The 12,773-nt window shown below is 36.0% G+C and overlaps 1 protein-coding gene across 4 annotated transcripts in view; it reads left to right on the top strand.

Annotated features, from left to right (window-relative positions):
- The window catches only part of CCDC91 (coiled-coil domain containing 91), a 401,471-nt gene that overhangs the window by 286,648 nt on the left and 102,050 nt on the right, over window positions 1–12,773 (top strand). For all 4 annotated transcript variants that reach the window (XM_082636831.1, XM_082636829.1, XM_082636828.1 and 1 more), the window contains 3 exons: window positions 4,131–4,223; window positions 4,312–4,380; window positions 11,806–11,982. In XM_082636831.1, the coding sequence (XP_082492957.1) occupies window positions 4,131–4,223; window positions 4,312–4,380; window positions 11,806–11,982 (339 nt within the window). The remainder of the gene's footprint in view (window positions 1–4,130; window positions 4,224–4,311; window positions 4,381–11,805; window positions 11,983–12,773) is intronic.

The following is a 12,773-nucleotide window of genomic DNA, read 5'->3' as shown; positions in this document are numbered from 1 at the left end:
TTTTATCCACAAATAGTTAATATTAGTAAATAAAAGGCAAGAATATTGTACTGTAATAATTGAGGTCTTAATTATTATGGCCACCTTTTCTTTTATTGCCATCTGTTCCTGTAAAAGCACTTATAATTAGTTGGACCTCCAATGCCCCATGGATACTGAGAGATAACTGTATTTTTTTCTATTAGAAATTTTTATTTAAAATTTGTATATTTTTAAAAGTTTATTTCTACTTATTTATTTCCAAATCATATTTGGTACTTCCTACTTTTAAAAAGTTACGTGTGTTTTGGGAAAAAATTAGTTGTTATGGTATTTGTTAAAGAAAATTTATTTTATAAAATAGTTCTGCAAGTCAAATATAAGAAAATATATTTATGTTTCATGGATTGTCTATTAGACATTAATGTCCATGAGAGCAGCATTCCTGGAAACTAGTACACTGTCAGGTGTTGGTACACACCAAGCAAATATTTCTTGTATGATGGTTGGGAAAAAATGCATTTGCAAATTTATAAATTTACATAGAGAGATGGACAAGTTGATAGGGAAATGATATGTAATAATTTACAAATTAGTATATGAGGGTAAACTTTCCTTTAGGACAATTTAATTTAAAAATAAGATATTAAAATATATAGTTGAATTTCTACCATGAAGATTTATGATTTAATTTATAATTTAAACAATTTTAAGAAGAAAAGACCAATAGAAAATCAACATTTATAGGATATTGTTCCAGTGGAACAGTTTCCTTAGTTAGCTGCCGTTATAGTCCATGATTCTGTTCTCTAGGATCATCTCCCTCATCCCTTGTCCTGCTACTGTTTGTAATTTGGTATTTTCTCTCTGGAGTACAGTTTGAAGGTATGCATCAAAATATAAAACATGCTGAATTTTCAACCTGCTCATACTGCTCCTAGGAATTTTTCATAAGACTGTAATTCACAAGTTCACAAAGATGCATGCATAAAAATCAAGATTTTTTTTAAACAAATATTGCAGACAACATAAATGTGTGTAGATAGCACAATGATAAAATGTAAATTTAATTTCATAAAACAAAAAATAGCATAGTTGTATTTATATAGAAATATGTCAGTACTTTTCTTGAGTGCAAAAGATTACAGAACAGTATTATAAACATATTATATAAAATGTTTATGTATATCTACGTATTTAAATACACAGAGAGCTCTCCAGAAGGTTGTTTGTCTAAGTGCCATCAGTGATTTTCTTTGGGTAATGGAACCCTGGATGATTTTCACTTCTTTACATTTTTCACGATGAATGTATGTGATTCTTACAAAAACATTATATTTTATTGAACTTTATATGGTTCTTCTTTTTTTTTTTTTTTTTTGCAGTACACGGGCCTCTCACTGTTGTGGCCTCTCCCGTTGTGGAGAACAGGCCAGACACGCAGGCTCAGCGGCCATGGCTCACGGGCCCAGCCGCTCCACGGCATGTGGGATCCTCCCGGACCGGGGCACGAACCTGTGTCCCCTGCATCGGCAGGCGGACTTCAACCACTGCACCACCAGGGAAGCCCCTATATGGTTCTTGATTAGCCACTTGTGGATCCTTCACTTTACAAATTAACTGTTTAAGACGTAAACTTTTGCCACACCATTCAGCATCTTTCTGAGTCATCTTTCCTAATATCAATTGATATTTATTCAAGAAATTATCTTATTTTAATTATATTCTGAAAAGAACAAAATCAAAAGCATAGATTATTCAAATTCTTTTAAAGCAAATGGAAGTGAGGTCTTACCAGACATACTACTTATATTATGTAGCTTTAGTAACTAGGTAATAGTGGCACTGCTTTTATCTATTAAGTGATTACTACTGCTGAACATGAGTGTGCCGATATAATTATTGCTGAAGCTCTGCATTTGAGAGCTGGTAAATTACTTAGCCTCTCTGGGTCTCAGATCACTCATCTGAAAATGAGAAAGAATGTCATCTGATTTAGCAGTCTGTTGTGTTTAATATGGTACAACCACATGTAAAGCACTTTTTTTTTTTTTTTTTTTTCCCGGTACTTGGGCCTCTCACTGTTGTGGCCTCTCCCGTTGTGGAGCACAGGCTCCAGACGCGCAGGCTCAGCAGCCATGGCTCACAGGCCCAGCCGCTCCGCGGCATGTGGGATCTTCCTGGACTGGGGCACGAACCCGTGTCTCCTGCATCGGCAGGCGGACTCTCAACCACTGCGCCACCAGGGAAGTCCCATGTAAAGCACTTTTAACAGCATCTGAAACTTTGAAGTGGTCAAAAAAAGTTAGCTATTTTTATCTATCTAACTATCTATCTAAAGTAAAGTCAGTCACCTTGTATTCTCTCAAGTAGATCTATGCTTTTACTTAGGGTATATTTTATGTAGGATGCTTCTTTCAAATGATAATGTGAGGTTTATTTTGCCTCAAACAAGCTCAAAAATAGTCTTCTATTATAGTGTACTGTCAGAATTAAGAAATGAAGCTCAGGAATGAATTTTCTAAACATTGCATTGTCATTTTTAGCTAATGTTATCCTCTTTGACTAGTTCTTGTTGGACCCCTGGAAAAGCATGGCCTACTTATAGTTAATTACTTATTGATTAGTCTGACATTAATATAACAGTTCATTTTAAGGAGAAATCATTTTCAAAATTATTGATGATTCTGAGAAGTTTATTTTGCAGTTTAATTCCAATAATTTTTACTTGTTCTGTTTTTGTTAGGTTTACTCCCGTCGCAAAGCCTAAATTGAATATTTTGTCTCATATGAGAATTGTATTATATTTATCATTTTGAAGTCTAATTATTTGCCTGATAAAACACATTTTATCATGCGTGTTTTATAAATAGGATTAGGTATTGTTTCTGACTATGAAATGCTGTGCGCATCTAGACTTTCAAAGAATACAACATTAAAGTCTCAGTTATTACATATCATATGATAAGCCTACTGATTTATTAGTCAAATTCTTTTCACAAATTCATATGGTACCAATAATTTCCCATCACCATGTCATGATTTATATCACAGTTTGGATTTGTTTTTTAAGAAAAACCACATTTTTGTAATTTTTCTTGTTATCTTGAAACATAAAGATAAAAAATAACATTAAAATTAAAAACAGGAATAATAGATTATCTTAACTTTCTAACTATTTGGTCACTTACTCTCAATGTAGACTGCCTGCCTAAAAAATGTTTTAAATCAGAACAACTTTGAATGACATAGATCTGTTTTAAAATATTGGGTGTCAGAGTTGGTTTATATTTAAAGGAGGCTTCTATGTAAATGGCATTCTAAATCTGAGAAAATATCTAACTTGCCTTTAGTAACTGAATGAGAAATCTATGTGAGTAGAAATATATATGTATATGTATGTATATATATGTATATGTATATGTATATATGTTTTGTTTTTCCTAAGAGCACTGTTCAGAACAAGTATCTGGCTTATCTATATTGAAGATATTGAGGCTACAAATGTTCAACTTCCTTAAGAAAACTTTGTTCAAACTCCAAGTGTCTAGTCCATGATAATTAGCTGATGGCTCTGTGTGCTTTTCCATTCGTACATTGGAATAAAAATAAATACATGAACTTTATATTCTTTAACATTAGCTATCACATAATATTCCTTTGACCGTTTTCATAGATTTATTTTTTTGAATCTGTGGTAAAATCTTGAGATGAGAACAGTCATCTTTCAATTTCTGTAACAGTGCTTTACTAGAAACACAAATAATCTGTTAAGGTAATTATTCATCAGGTAAACATCAGTTATAATCTGATTGCTCTCTTACTGAAAGCTAATAATAATTTTAATGGGTAAATTTTCCAAATTTAATTTTAGGAAAGGACATTTTATCATTTTCTGATTCACTTCATATTTGGAATGTTTTTAAATTAGATCTCATGTCATGTACTTTATTGAGTTTGGGGGCGAAAAAGTATATCTTGACTGATGGAAGAAAGGTGAATTCAGGTTTTTTGGCTCCTAAGCCTTCATTTTAGCAAACTTTCTTGTTTCCTCTAGTAACTACTTCAAATGAATTCTACCAGATGTTCTCCGTGTTGATAGATTATCAGTCTCAGAGCCATAATCATAATGCAGTTATCTTTCCTTGTAGCATCAGAGGCTCCTTGAAATGCTTGCCACAGAGAAGGAAGTGTTAAAAGAAAAAATAAAGGAAGCTTTGACTCAGCAATCTCAAGAACAGAAGGTAATACTTTAAGTTTGCTTGGACTGTGGAAAGAATGTTCTGTTACCTCAAATAATACTTTAATGTCTAGCTGTCTTATCATTTTCAGGAAATATTGGAAAAATGTTTGGAGGAAGAAAGGCAAAGAAATAAAGAAGCATTAGTATCTGCTGCAAAGGTATTTCTCTCTGAAAAGTTTATTCAGTAGCTTAATTTCAATTATAGTTCTACTTTTGTTATGTTTACCCCCACCTCAAAGCCTAAAATGAATGTTGTTGGTCTCATATAAGAATTGTTTTTGTCATCTTTATGTCTAATTATTTGCCTGGTAGAGACCCATCAATAATAATCAGTTTCTTTGTAAATAAGTGGAATTAACAAACTGAGTTCATTAATGGTATAGTCAATCTAATTTTAAAAATATTTCATTCCAAAAAAATCAAAAAATTTTTTTCTTCTTCTACTGTTCATATTCTTGTTAAATTTACATTACACAAGATAATGATGATGTTGAAATGCTTTACATTTAGATTATTAATCACTTGTTTAAAATAATATATCTACATAGGAACACTAATATCTACTTGGTATTTGACAGATATCATACAAGTAATGAGTGTGTGTGTGTATGTGTGTATGTATGTATATATGTATGTATGTATGTATCAAGGTATGTGGTTTTTAAAGTCAACTTTGAAATAGATGATCTGGGTAGTATATTCATAGATGTTAAAAATATGTATACTAATATATACATATGTTGACCTGAAATATACTGTCAGATATTTGTCCAGCAAAAATGGGTTTATTCAGGATTAGGACAGAATTGCAATTTGGGGTCTGCAACCATGGCGAGCCATGTACAAGTTCCCACATGGCAAGGAGAACACTTTTTTTTTTTTTTTTTTTTTTGCGGTACGCGGGCCTCTCACTGTTGTGGCCTCTCTCGTTGCGGAGCACAGGCTCTGGACGCGCAGGCTCAGCGGCCGTGGCTCACGGGCCCAGCTGCTCTGCGGCACGTGGGATCTTCCCAGACCGGGCCACGAACCCGTGTCCCCTGCATCGGCAGGCAGACTCTCAACCACTGCGCCACCAGGGAAGCCCCAAGGAGAACACTTCTATAGAGAGGAAAGGAAGTTGTGAGGGCTACAGGAAATACAGAGTCCATGGCTTTCCATTGGCTGAGTCACTGCAAGGAAAGGAGAGGAGTCTTTCTTCTTCCTGTTGGTCTCTACTATAGTTGCAGGGCATGAGAGTTCCCCCTTAGATAGATCTCCTGACACTATTTAATTGAGATTTCTGTTTATGAATTTTTTTACATTTTCCCCTTTGATGAAGACCTTTTTCTGAAAGCACCACTGATCAAGAATCAAGGTTTCTAGTTTTAGCTCTTTTTGTCCCTCAATTTCTGGGTGTGGTGTCTCATGTCAGAGGGAAAGTGCAGATTGGAAGACTATTGCAGTCACATTCAAGTAACAAGGAGGGGTAGGAGGGAGACCTCTTAGGCAGTTTTCTGAAGTCCATATGTTATTAAGATTATAGACATTGGAGATCATCTGAAGTGTTATGTCATCATCAAAGATTTGGTGACAGACTTCTAAGAGGCCTGGCCTGGGTATCTTGGGAAAGCTGTTTCATCAGATGTCATCTGCTTCATTTCTGGGAAATCTTTACTTTCAAGTCACCAGATGATGTACAGGTCCAGTCAGGGTTAGGTGCTTTCCTTAGGTGTGTCATGTGAATCCAAGAGTCTGTTCCTTGTTGTTTGGTGGCACAAGGGTTGGTTATCAGTGCCTGATAGGGGCCTCTACAGTGAGGTTGAAGAGCATTCTTTTGGAAGTGTCTTTTCCAATAGACAAAATCGCTAGGTTGCAAGATGTGATGCTTAAGGTCATCATCTCCCAAGGGCGCACTGTGAAAAGATTGCTCTACCAGGGCATGGTTATTTTTAATGGAAACAACTAAGCCTTTGCAATATTGGAGTATCTCTCCTTTTATCAGTTGTGGGTCAAAAGAGGCAGGAGCCAAGTGCATTGGGTATCCTGTGACCATCTCAAAGGGTGAGAGTTTACGAGTTCCAAAAGGAGTGGATCTGGGATTTAGAAGGCCAACAGAAATGCTTTTGGCCAAGGTATTTGGAGGGCCTCTACAAATTTTTCTAACTGAATCTTAATAATGCTGTTAGTGCATTCAGCTGAACCAGAGGACTGAAGGTGATAAGCATAGTGAAAACATTGTAAAGCTGGCCAAACAGCGCAAACTTGTTGAAGCACCTAGCCAGTAAAATGGATTTCTAAATCACTGTGATGTTTGAGAGGAACTCCTCAGGCAGGGACAGTCTTTTCCAAAAGTACTTTAGCCCCAGAAGAGGGAGTAACCGGTCTGCAAGGGAAGGCTTCTTTCAGTCCACTATGAAATCTACAGACCATGACTAAAACGTGAAGTTCATTAGCGATCCCCACTGTTTGAACCACAGCATGGGCTGCTTTATAGTAGTGGGGTTGAACACCAAGATTGTGCCTTCGGTGTCAGAACAGGAAGAGGTTCATCCTCAATCAGGAGAAATATTTCTCCACGCTGATTAAGAGGGAGAACTGGGAAGAGCCCCTATATAATTCCTCAAAGCCCTGTTATTGAGAATTGAAAGGACAGTGGAAAGGCTGGTTAGAGGACTGAAGGCACTCAAACACTTAAATTTGTAACAGTCTTTCCCAGTGTCCTGGCTTTTTGCAATAATAGCAGAAACTGGGAAAGTTTTGATTTCATTCAGGAATCTTCATTTGCTGGATTTGAAGATTAAGAAATATGGTGTTCTTCCTTTTAGGTGACTCATGTGGAGTGTGAGAGAGCTGGTTTGCTAGATTAATTAAGTCTGAAATAGAGATAGTTTTCTGTTTCATCCTAGTCCTTTTTACTAAAAGGGAAAATGTCCCAGTCCAGCCCATTAATAACACAGAGTTAAAAGCTGCCCAGGTGGAATCAACATCTGAGGGAAGACGAGAATTTTCTTTAAAAGCAGTCTGAAGTCATATAGTAGTCATGAACAGGTTCATCCAGTGTTTGTGTGCAAGCCTGAATTCTGTTCCAATCAACAGGCTTTGGTAAAGCCCTAGGAATTGCTTGATGAAGCCACCTAGCGATTGCCTGAGCCTGACCATATAAGTTAGACCTTTCAGGATTTTCCCAATTAGCAGTTTTCATCCTATGCTCGGCCTGGCCTTAACCAACAAGTATATGAACCAACTGATATGAGTCAGACAAACAAGGTTGATAAGTTTGAATGACTATATTAAATTCCTCAGCAAATCTGTGAGGATCTTTGGTTTACTTTGGGAAAATATTTGACTGTGGCTTGCAGTTCAGCTTTAATCCAGAGAATATAGGAAATTAAGAGTTTAACTTCTGGATCCTCAGAAGGCTTAACTTTATAGGGAAAAATTCTGAAAAGTTCAGAGGGAAAGGGGGTGGGAAGAGTTTTAGAGAAAAGGAGAAGATTGACAGGATAATTAGTATGGGGTGTAGAGGAGGCATCAGCGGCATAGAAGGGTGGGAGGAAGATGGCGCCAGAGGCACAGTCTGGCCATGAGGATGCAAGGATGAGAGACGAGATGGTACCAGAGGAAGCCAAGGAAGAAGAACCTGAGGCTTTGGGAGCCATTTCATCTTTCTTTAATTGTTGGTCTGCCTCAGTTAATCTTAAAATCTTATTTTGCAGAGAGAGAGTTTTAGGCTTCTGATAATATTGGAAAGCCTTAAGATACCAATCGAAATAGGCATACCACTTAGTTCTGGAAATTTTTGAGCTATTGTGATCTAGTTCAGTTTTAAGGAAATTAAGTTTGGGGATTTCAAAAGTTTCCCATAATGGCCACTGATATTTTAACTTGCCTTTGGTCAGGTCGGTCCTTTTAGTCAGAAGTGAGCATGAAGGGGTAGGGACTATGGTTTTTAAATATCAGTTTGGCTGGAGTCCCTGTAGGGGTAGCGCCCTCAAAATACTTAGTTAACTGCGATCCCATTTCTCAGAGGTTTTTCTCTAGAATAAAAGAACAATTTTCAAACAGCTTAAATAACTTACAGCTCAAAAAGTTTGCAAACTAATACCAGCCAGTTCTAAGGAGGCAGCTTGGTCCTAGAGGAGACAGGCTAAAGACTTTTACAGGCAAGTTCCAGAGAATAGCCCCTTCCAAAGGAATAGGCTGAAGGCTGAAAAACCAATACACTTTTCAGTGAAGAAGTCCCTATTCCCAAAGGAATGGGCTGAAGGCATTTCCAGCCAGCTTCGGTTGAAACAGTCCTATCTCAAAATCAGACCAAAGTTCCAAATGCATGCAGAACAAGGCCTTAGCCAGAAAGACGAAACCTTAAAATAGATTCTGAATAAAACCTGGAGAGCTTCAAACACAAAGAGGGCATGAGCTTGGATCTAGGAGAAAGACGTACCTTCAAACTCCAAGGTCAGCAAGAAAGCAGTGAGCGACAGTGGGCTCAGTTGTGGGTACCACATCTGTTCAATAGCCCCAGAGCCTTCGGAGGTCTTCTCTGGTCCTATAGGGACCACCAAAGTGTTAACCTAAAATAAATAGACTGCCAGATATTTCTCCAGCAATAATGAGTTTATTCAGGAACAGCAGAGAATTGCAATTTGGGGTCTGCAACCATGGTGAGCCACGTGCAAGTCCCCATACAGCAAGGGAGAATGCTTTATCAAGGGGAAAAGGAAGTTGGGAGGGCTGTGGTAAACAGAGTCCAGGGCATTTCATTGGCCGAGTTCTTGCCAGGGAAGTAGAGGAGTCTGTCTTCTTCCTGTTGGGCTCTGCCATTGTCGAAGCACTTATAAGGTGAGAGCTCTGCCTTATGGTCTCCTGACACTATTTAATTGAGGTTTCTGTTTATTAATTTTTGAACACAAATATAGCACTGAGTGTTGAGTTTGGGATTTAGATTTAAATTTAGTAAACGAACGTTGAAAGTCTCATAGGTACAGATCACTGTGCTGAGGTGGAAGTTCAAGAATGACCACGATTTTGTCTTTTTCTTAAAGAATTTACAATCACGTAAAAAAATATTGTTTATGTACTAATAAGGTAAGAAGAAATGCATTAAATTATTATGAGTATATAGATAGTATTTCCATGGCATTCATAGGAGGGTTTTTTTTGTTTTGTTTTGTTTGTTTGTTTATTTATTTATTTGGTTGCGCTGGGTCTTAGTTAGTTGCGGCATGTGGGATCTAGTTCCCCTACCAGGAATCGAACCCGGGCCCCCTGCATTGGGAGCACAGAGCTCTAGCCACTGGACCACCAGGGAAGCCCCCCATAGGAGTTTTTAACAATAAATTACTTTTGAACTGAGCCTTGGAGGATGGCTAACATTCTGAAGAGTGAGTTTGAATTTTATTCCATAGGTAAGTAGAGACACATAGAAATTTCTGAGTATAGGTGCATCATAATGGTAACTGACATTAATTTTGGGGAAATTGGAGCAAGAAAGGCCAAAGGCAGGGAAAGAATTAACAGAGTGCATCTGAAGTTTGCATAAGAGATAGTGAGTGGCAGAAATAAAGTAGTAGTAGTAGTAGCTTGGAAAGGAATGAAATAGGCAAATTCTAGAAGTAGTTAGGAGATAGAGTCAACATGTTTGGTGTGGATGAGGTGGCCAGTTTGTGAACTGCCAGAATATTCAGCAGCAACATAGAAAGTAATACTGTTTCCTTGGTATAGAGTTTGAGCTGCCTGTGATATATCTAGATGATAAAGTCAAGTAGGCAGCTAAATCTACATGACATTTACAGCTCAGTAGATGGGAATCTCCTGAAGATATTAATATGGGTTAGTATGATTTTTTGTTTGTTTTTTGTTTTTTTGTTTTCCAACAGAGAGTTGGTAATAGTAGCCATGGAAATTATTGTCATGTATAATTACCTCAAAGGAGTAACAAGTAGAGTAACAACTGGTCCAAGTTCTTAGCCCTGAAAGAACTCCAAAATTTAAAATCCAGAGGAAGGAAGAAGTTACAAAGAATTGAATTGAAAAGACTCAGCAAAATGCATAGGAGAAATATAAGCAGCAGGCTCTCATGAAAACCAAGAAAAGAGAGAGCTTCACAAAGTCAGAAATAATCAACTATATAGAATGTTGCTTTGAGGTCATGAATGTAAGGATTAAAACAAAAAATATCGTTTGGTTTAAACAACATGGAAGGCATTGGTGAACATAGTAAGAGAATAATTTAGGAGAAGAATTGTGCAATAAAACAGGAGTTCAAAAAATGGTGGCTGTCAGCTTTAATGACTTTTGTCAAATTTGGTTGTGAACTGGAAGCAAGAAAAAAAGTGGTAAGTCTCTCAGGAGTAGGAGGTCCATGGACTTTACTATGTACGATGGTTTTCTTGAGGAAAATTCTTGTGCAGCTGTTTGAGTTGCAACTGAAATAGGCTCTTTTTTTTCATTGAACGCCATTTTACTGAATTAGTAGGGTTATACAGACTTTAGTATTTGGCAGACATTTTGTCCAAAATAAGCAGAGTGAGCCCAGCACCTTAAGGACAAAAACTGACAGTTCTTGTTGCCAATGATAAAATTCGAGCTTTAAAAAAAAAATTAGAATTTTAGAAAATTTATTTCTACTTTTTAATAAAGACTCTTCTGATGAGATTGATGGTGTTATTAACAAAAATGTGGCTTTTTTGGTTATAATATAGCGAAATGTGTCAACATCTGGAGGAGATGCATAAGTCATTGAATCAATGTTTGCCAAATAAAAAATGTTTAAAAAATACATAAAGGATTCATTCAAAATGCAAGAAAAGATTGTAATGTAACAGAGTACAAAAAATTCATTGACATGATTTTATTTTTCTTATTGCAACTTACCGTTAAGAACTACCCCTTGTTAAGTTTTGGTGTGGAATCAGAAAGAATATCTACAGTAATCTCAACTGGCTACTAAATAATTCTCGCTTTTCTTCTACATATATTTGTGAGGCTGGGTTTTTCTTATATACTTCAACTAAAAATATCATTACAGATTTAATACAGAAGGCAGGTATAAGAATCTAGGCTCTCTTCTTTAAGTCAGATAGTAAGGAGGTTTACAAACATTTTTCTCACTTTTTAATTTTGGAAAATGTAGTTATTTTTCATAAAATACAGTATTTATTAATATATAATGCACTTACTGTTATTAATTATAAATGAATTAATAAAGTATTTTTATTTTCTCTTGGTTTGAATATCTAATACAGTAAATCTTAATATGTATAACCCATGTAAACAAAAGCTCTTAGAAGTCCTCTATAATTTTTAAGAGTATAAAGAGATCCTAAGACAAAATAGTTTGAACACTGCTACTTTAGGCCAAGACTTGGTTTCTTTGAAGTTTAGACATGCCATGGAAATAAGTTCGTTATTTGTGTAAAAACAAATAATTAATTTTATTTTACAGCAGTTATTATGTATGAGTAAAAAAAAACAATGTCAGAAATAAACCCTATAAGATCAAAATTTTGAGTTTTTTAGGTTAACTCAAGTCTGTCTTATTCCAGGAACTATTGTGGTCACTCATTCAAATATTTTTGTTTTGGTCATTATTTGTTTTGAAGCTTGAGAAAGAAGTGATGAAGGATGCAGTTTTAAAAGCTATAGAAGAAGAAAGAAAAAATTTGGAAAAAGCCCATGCAGAAGAAAGGGAGTTATGGAAGACTGAACATGCAAAAGATCAAGAGAAAGTATCTCAGGCAATTGAAAGAGCTATACAAGAGCAAAGAAAAATTAATCAGGTTAGTAAAATTAGTTCTTTATAAATATTTTCTTTTTTCTTATTTTTTGCAAAGTAAAGTAGCTTTACTATTATTTTATCTTACTTAAAATAATCTTACTGGGCATAATTATTTTACTTTCGAGTATAATACTTTAACTGAATAATTTTTACTATATCTCTACTTTTCACTTTTTTTCTTTTAGTTTCTTTTTTTAACGTCTTTATTGCAGTATAATTGCTTTACAATGGTGTGTTAGTGTCTGCTTTATAACAAAGTGAATCAGTTATACATATACATATGCCCCCATATCTCTTCCCTCTTGCGTCTCCCTCCTTCCGACCCTCCCTATTCTAGGTGGTCACAAAGCACTGAGCTGATCTCCCTGTGATATGCGGCTGCTTCCCACTAGCTATGTATTTCACATTTGGTAGTGTATATATGTTCATGCCACTCTCTCACTTTGTCCCAGCTTACCCTTCCCCCTTCCCGTGTCCTCAACTCCATTCTCTAGTAGGTCTGCGTCTTTATTACCGTCTTGCCCCTGGGTTCTTCATGACCATTTATTTTTTTTTATTCCATATATATGTATTAGCATATGGTATTTGTTTTTCTCTTCCTAACTTACTTCACTCTGTATGACAGACTCTAGGTCCATCCACCTCACTACAGATAATTCAATTTCATTTCTTTTTATGGCTGACTAATATTCCATTGTATATATTTGCCACATCTTCTTTATCTATTCATCTGTTGATGGACAATTAGGTTGCTTCCATGTCCTGGCTATTGTAAATAGAGCTACAATTAAC

This window comes from Mesoplodon mirus, assembly GCF_964341445.2.
Source record: "Mesoplodon mirus genome assembly, chromosome: 11".
In the NCBI taxonomy this organism is placed as follows: domain Eukaryota; kingdom Metazoa; phylum Chordata; class Mammalia; order Artiodactyla; family Ziphiidae; genus Mesoplodon; species Mesoplodon mirus.
This window is presented reverse-complemented; position numbering and strand designations above follow the sequence as displayed.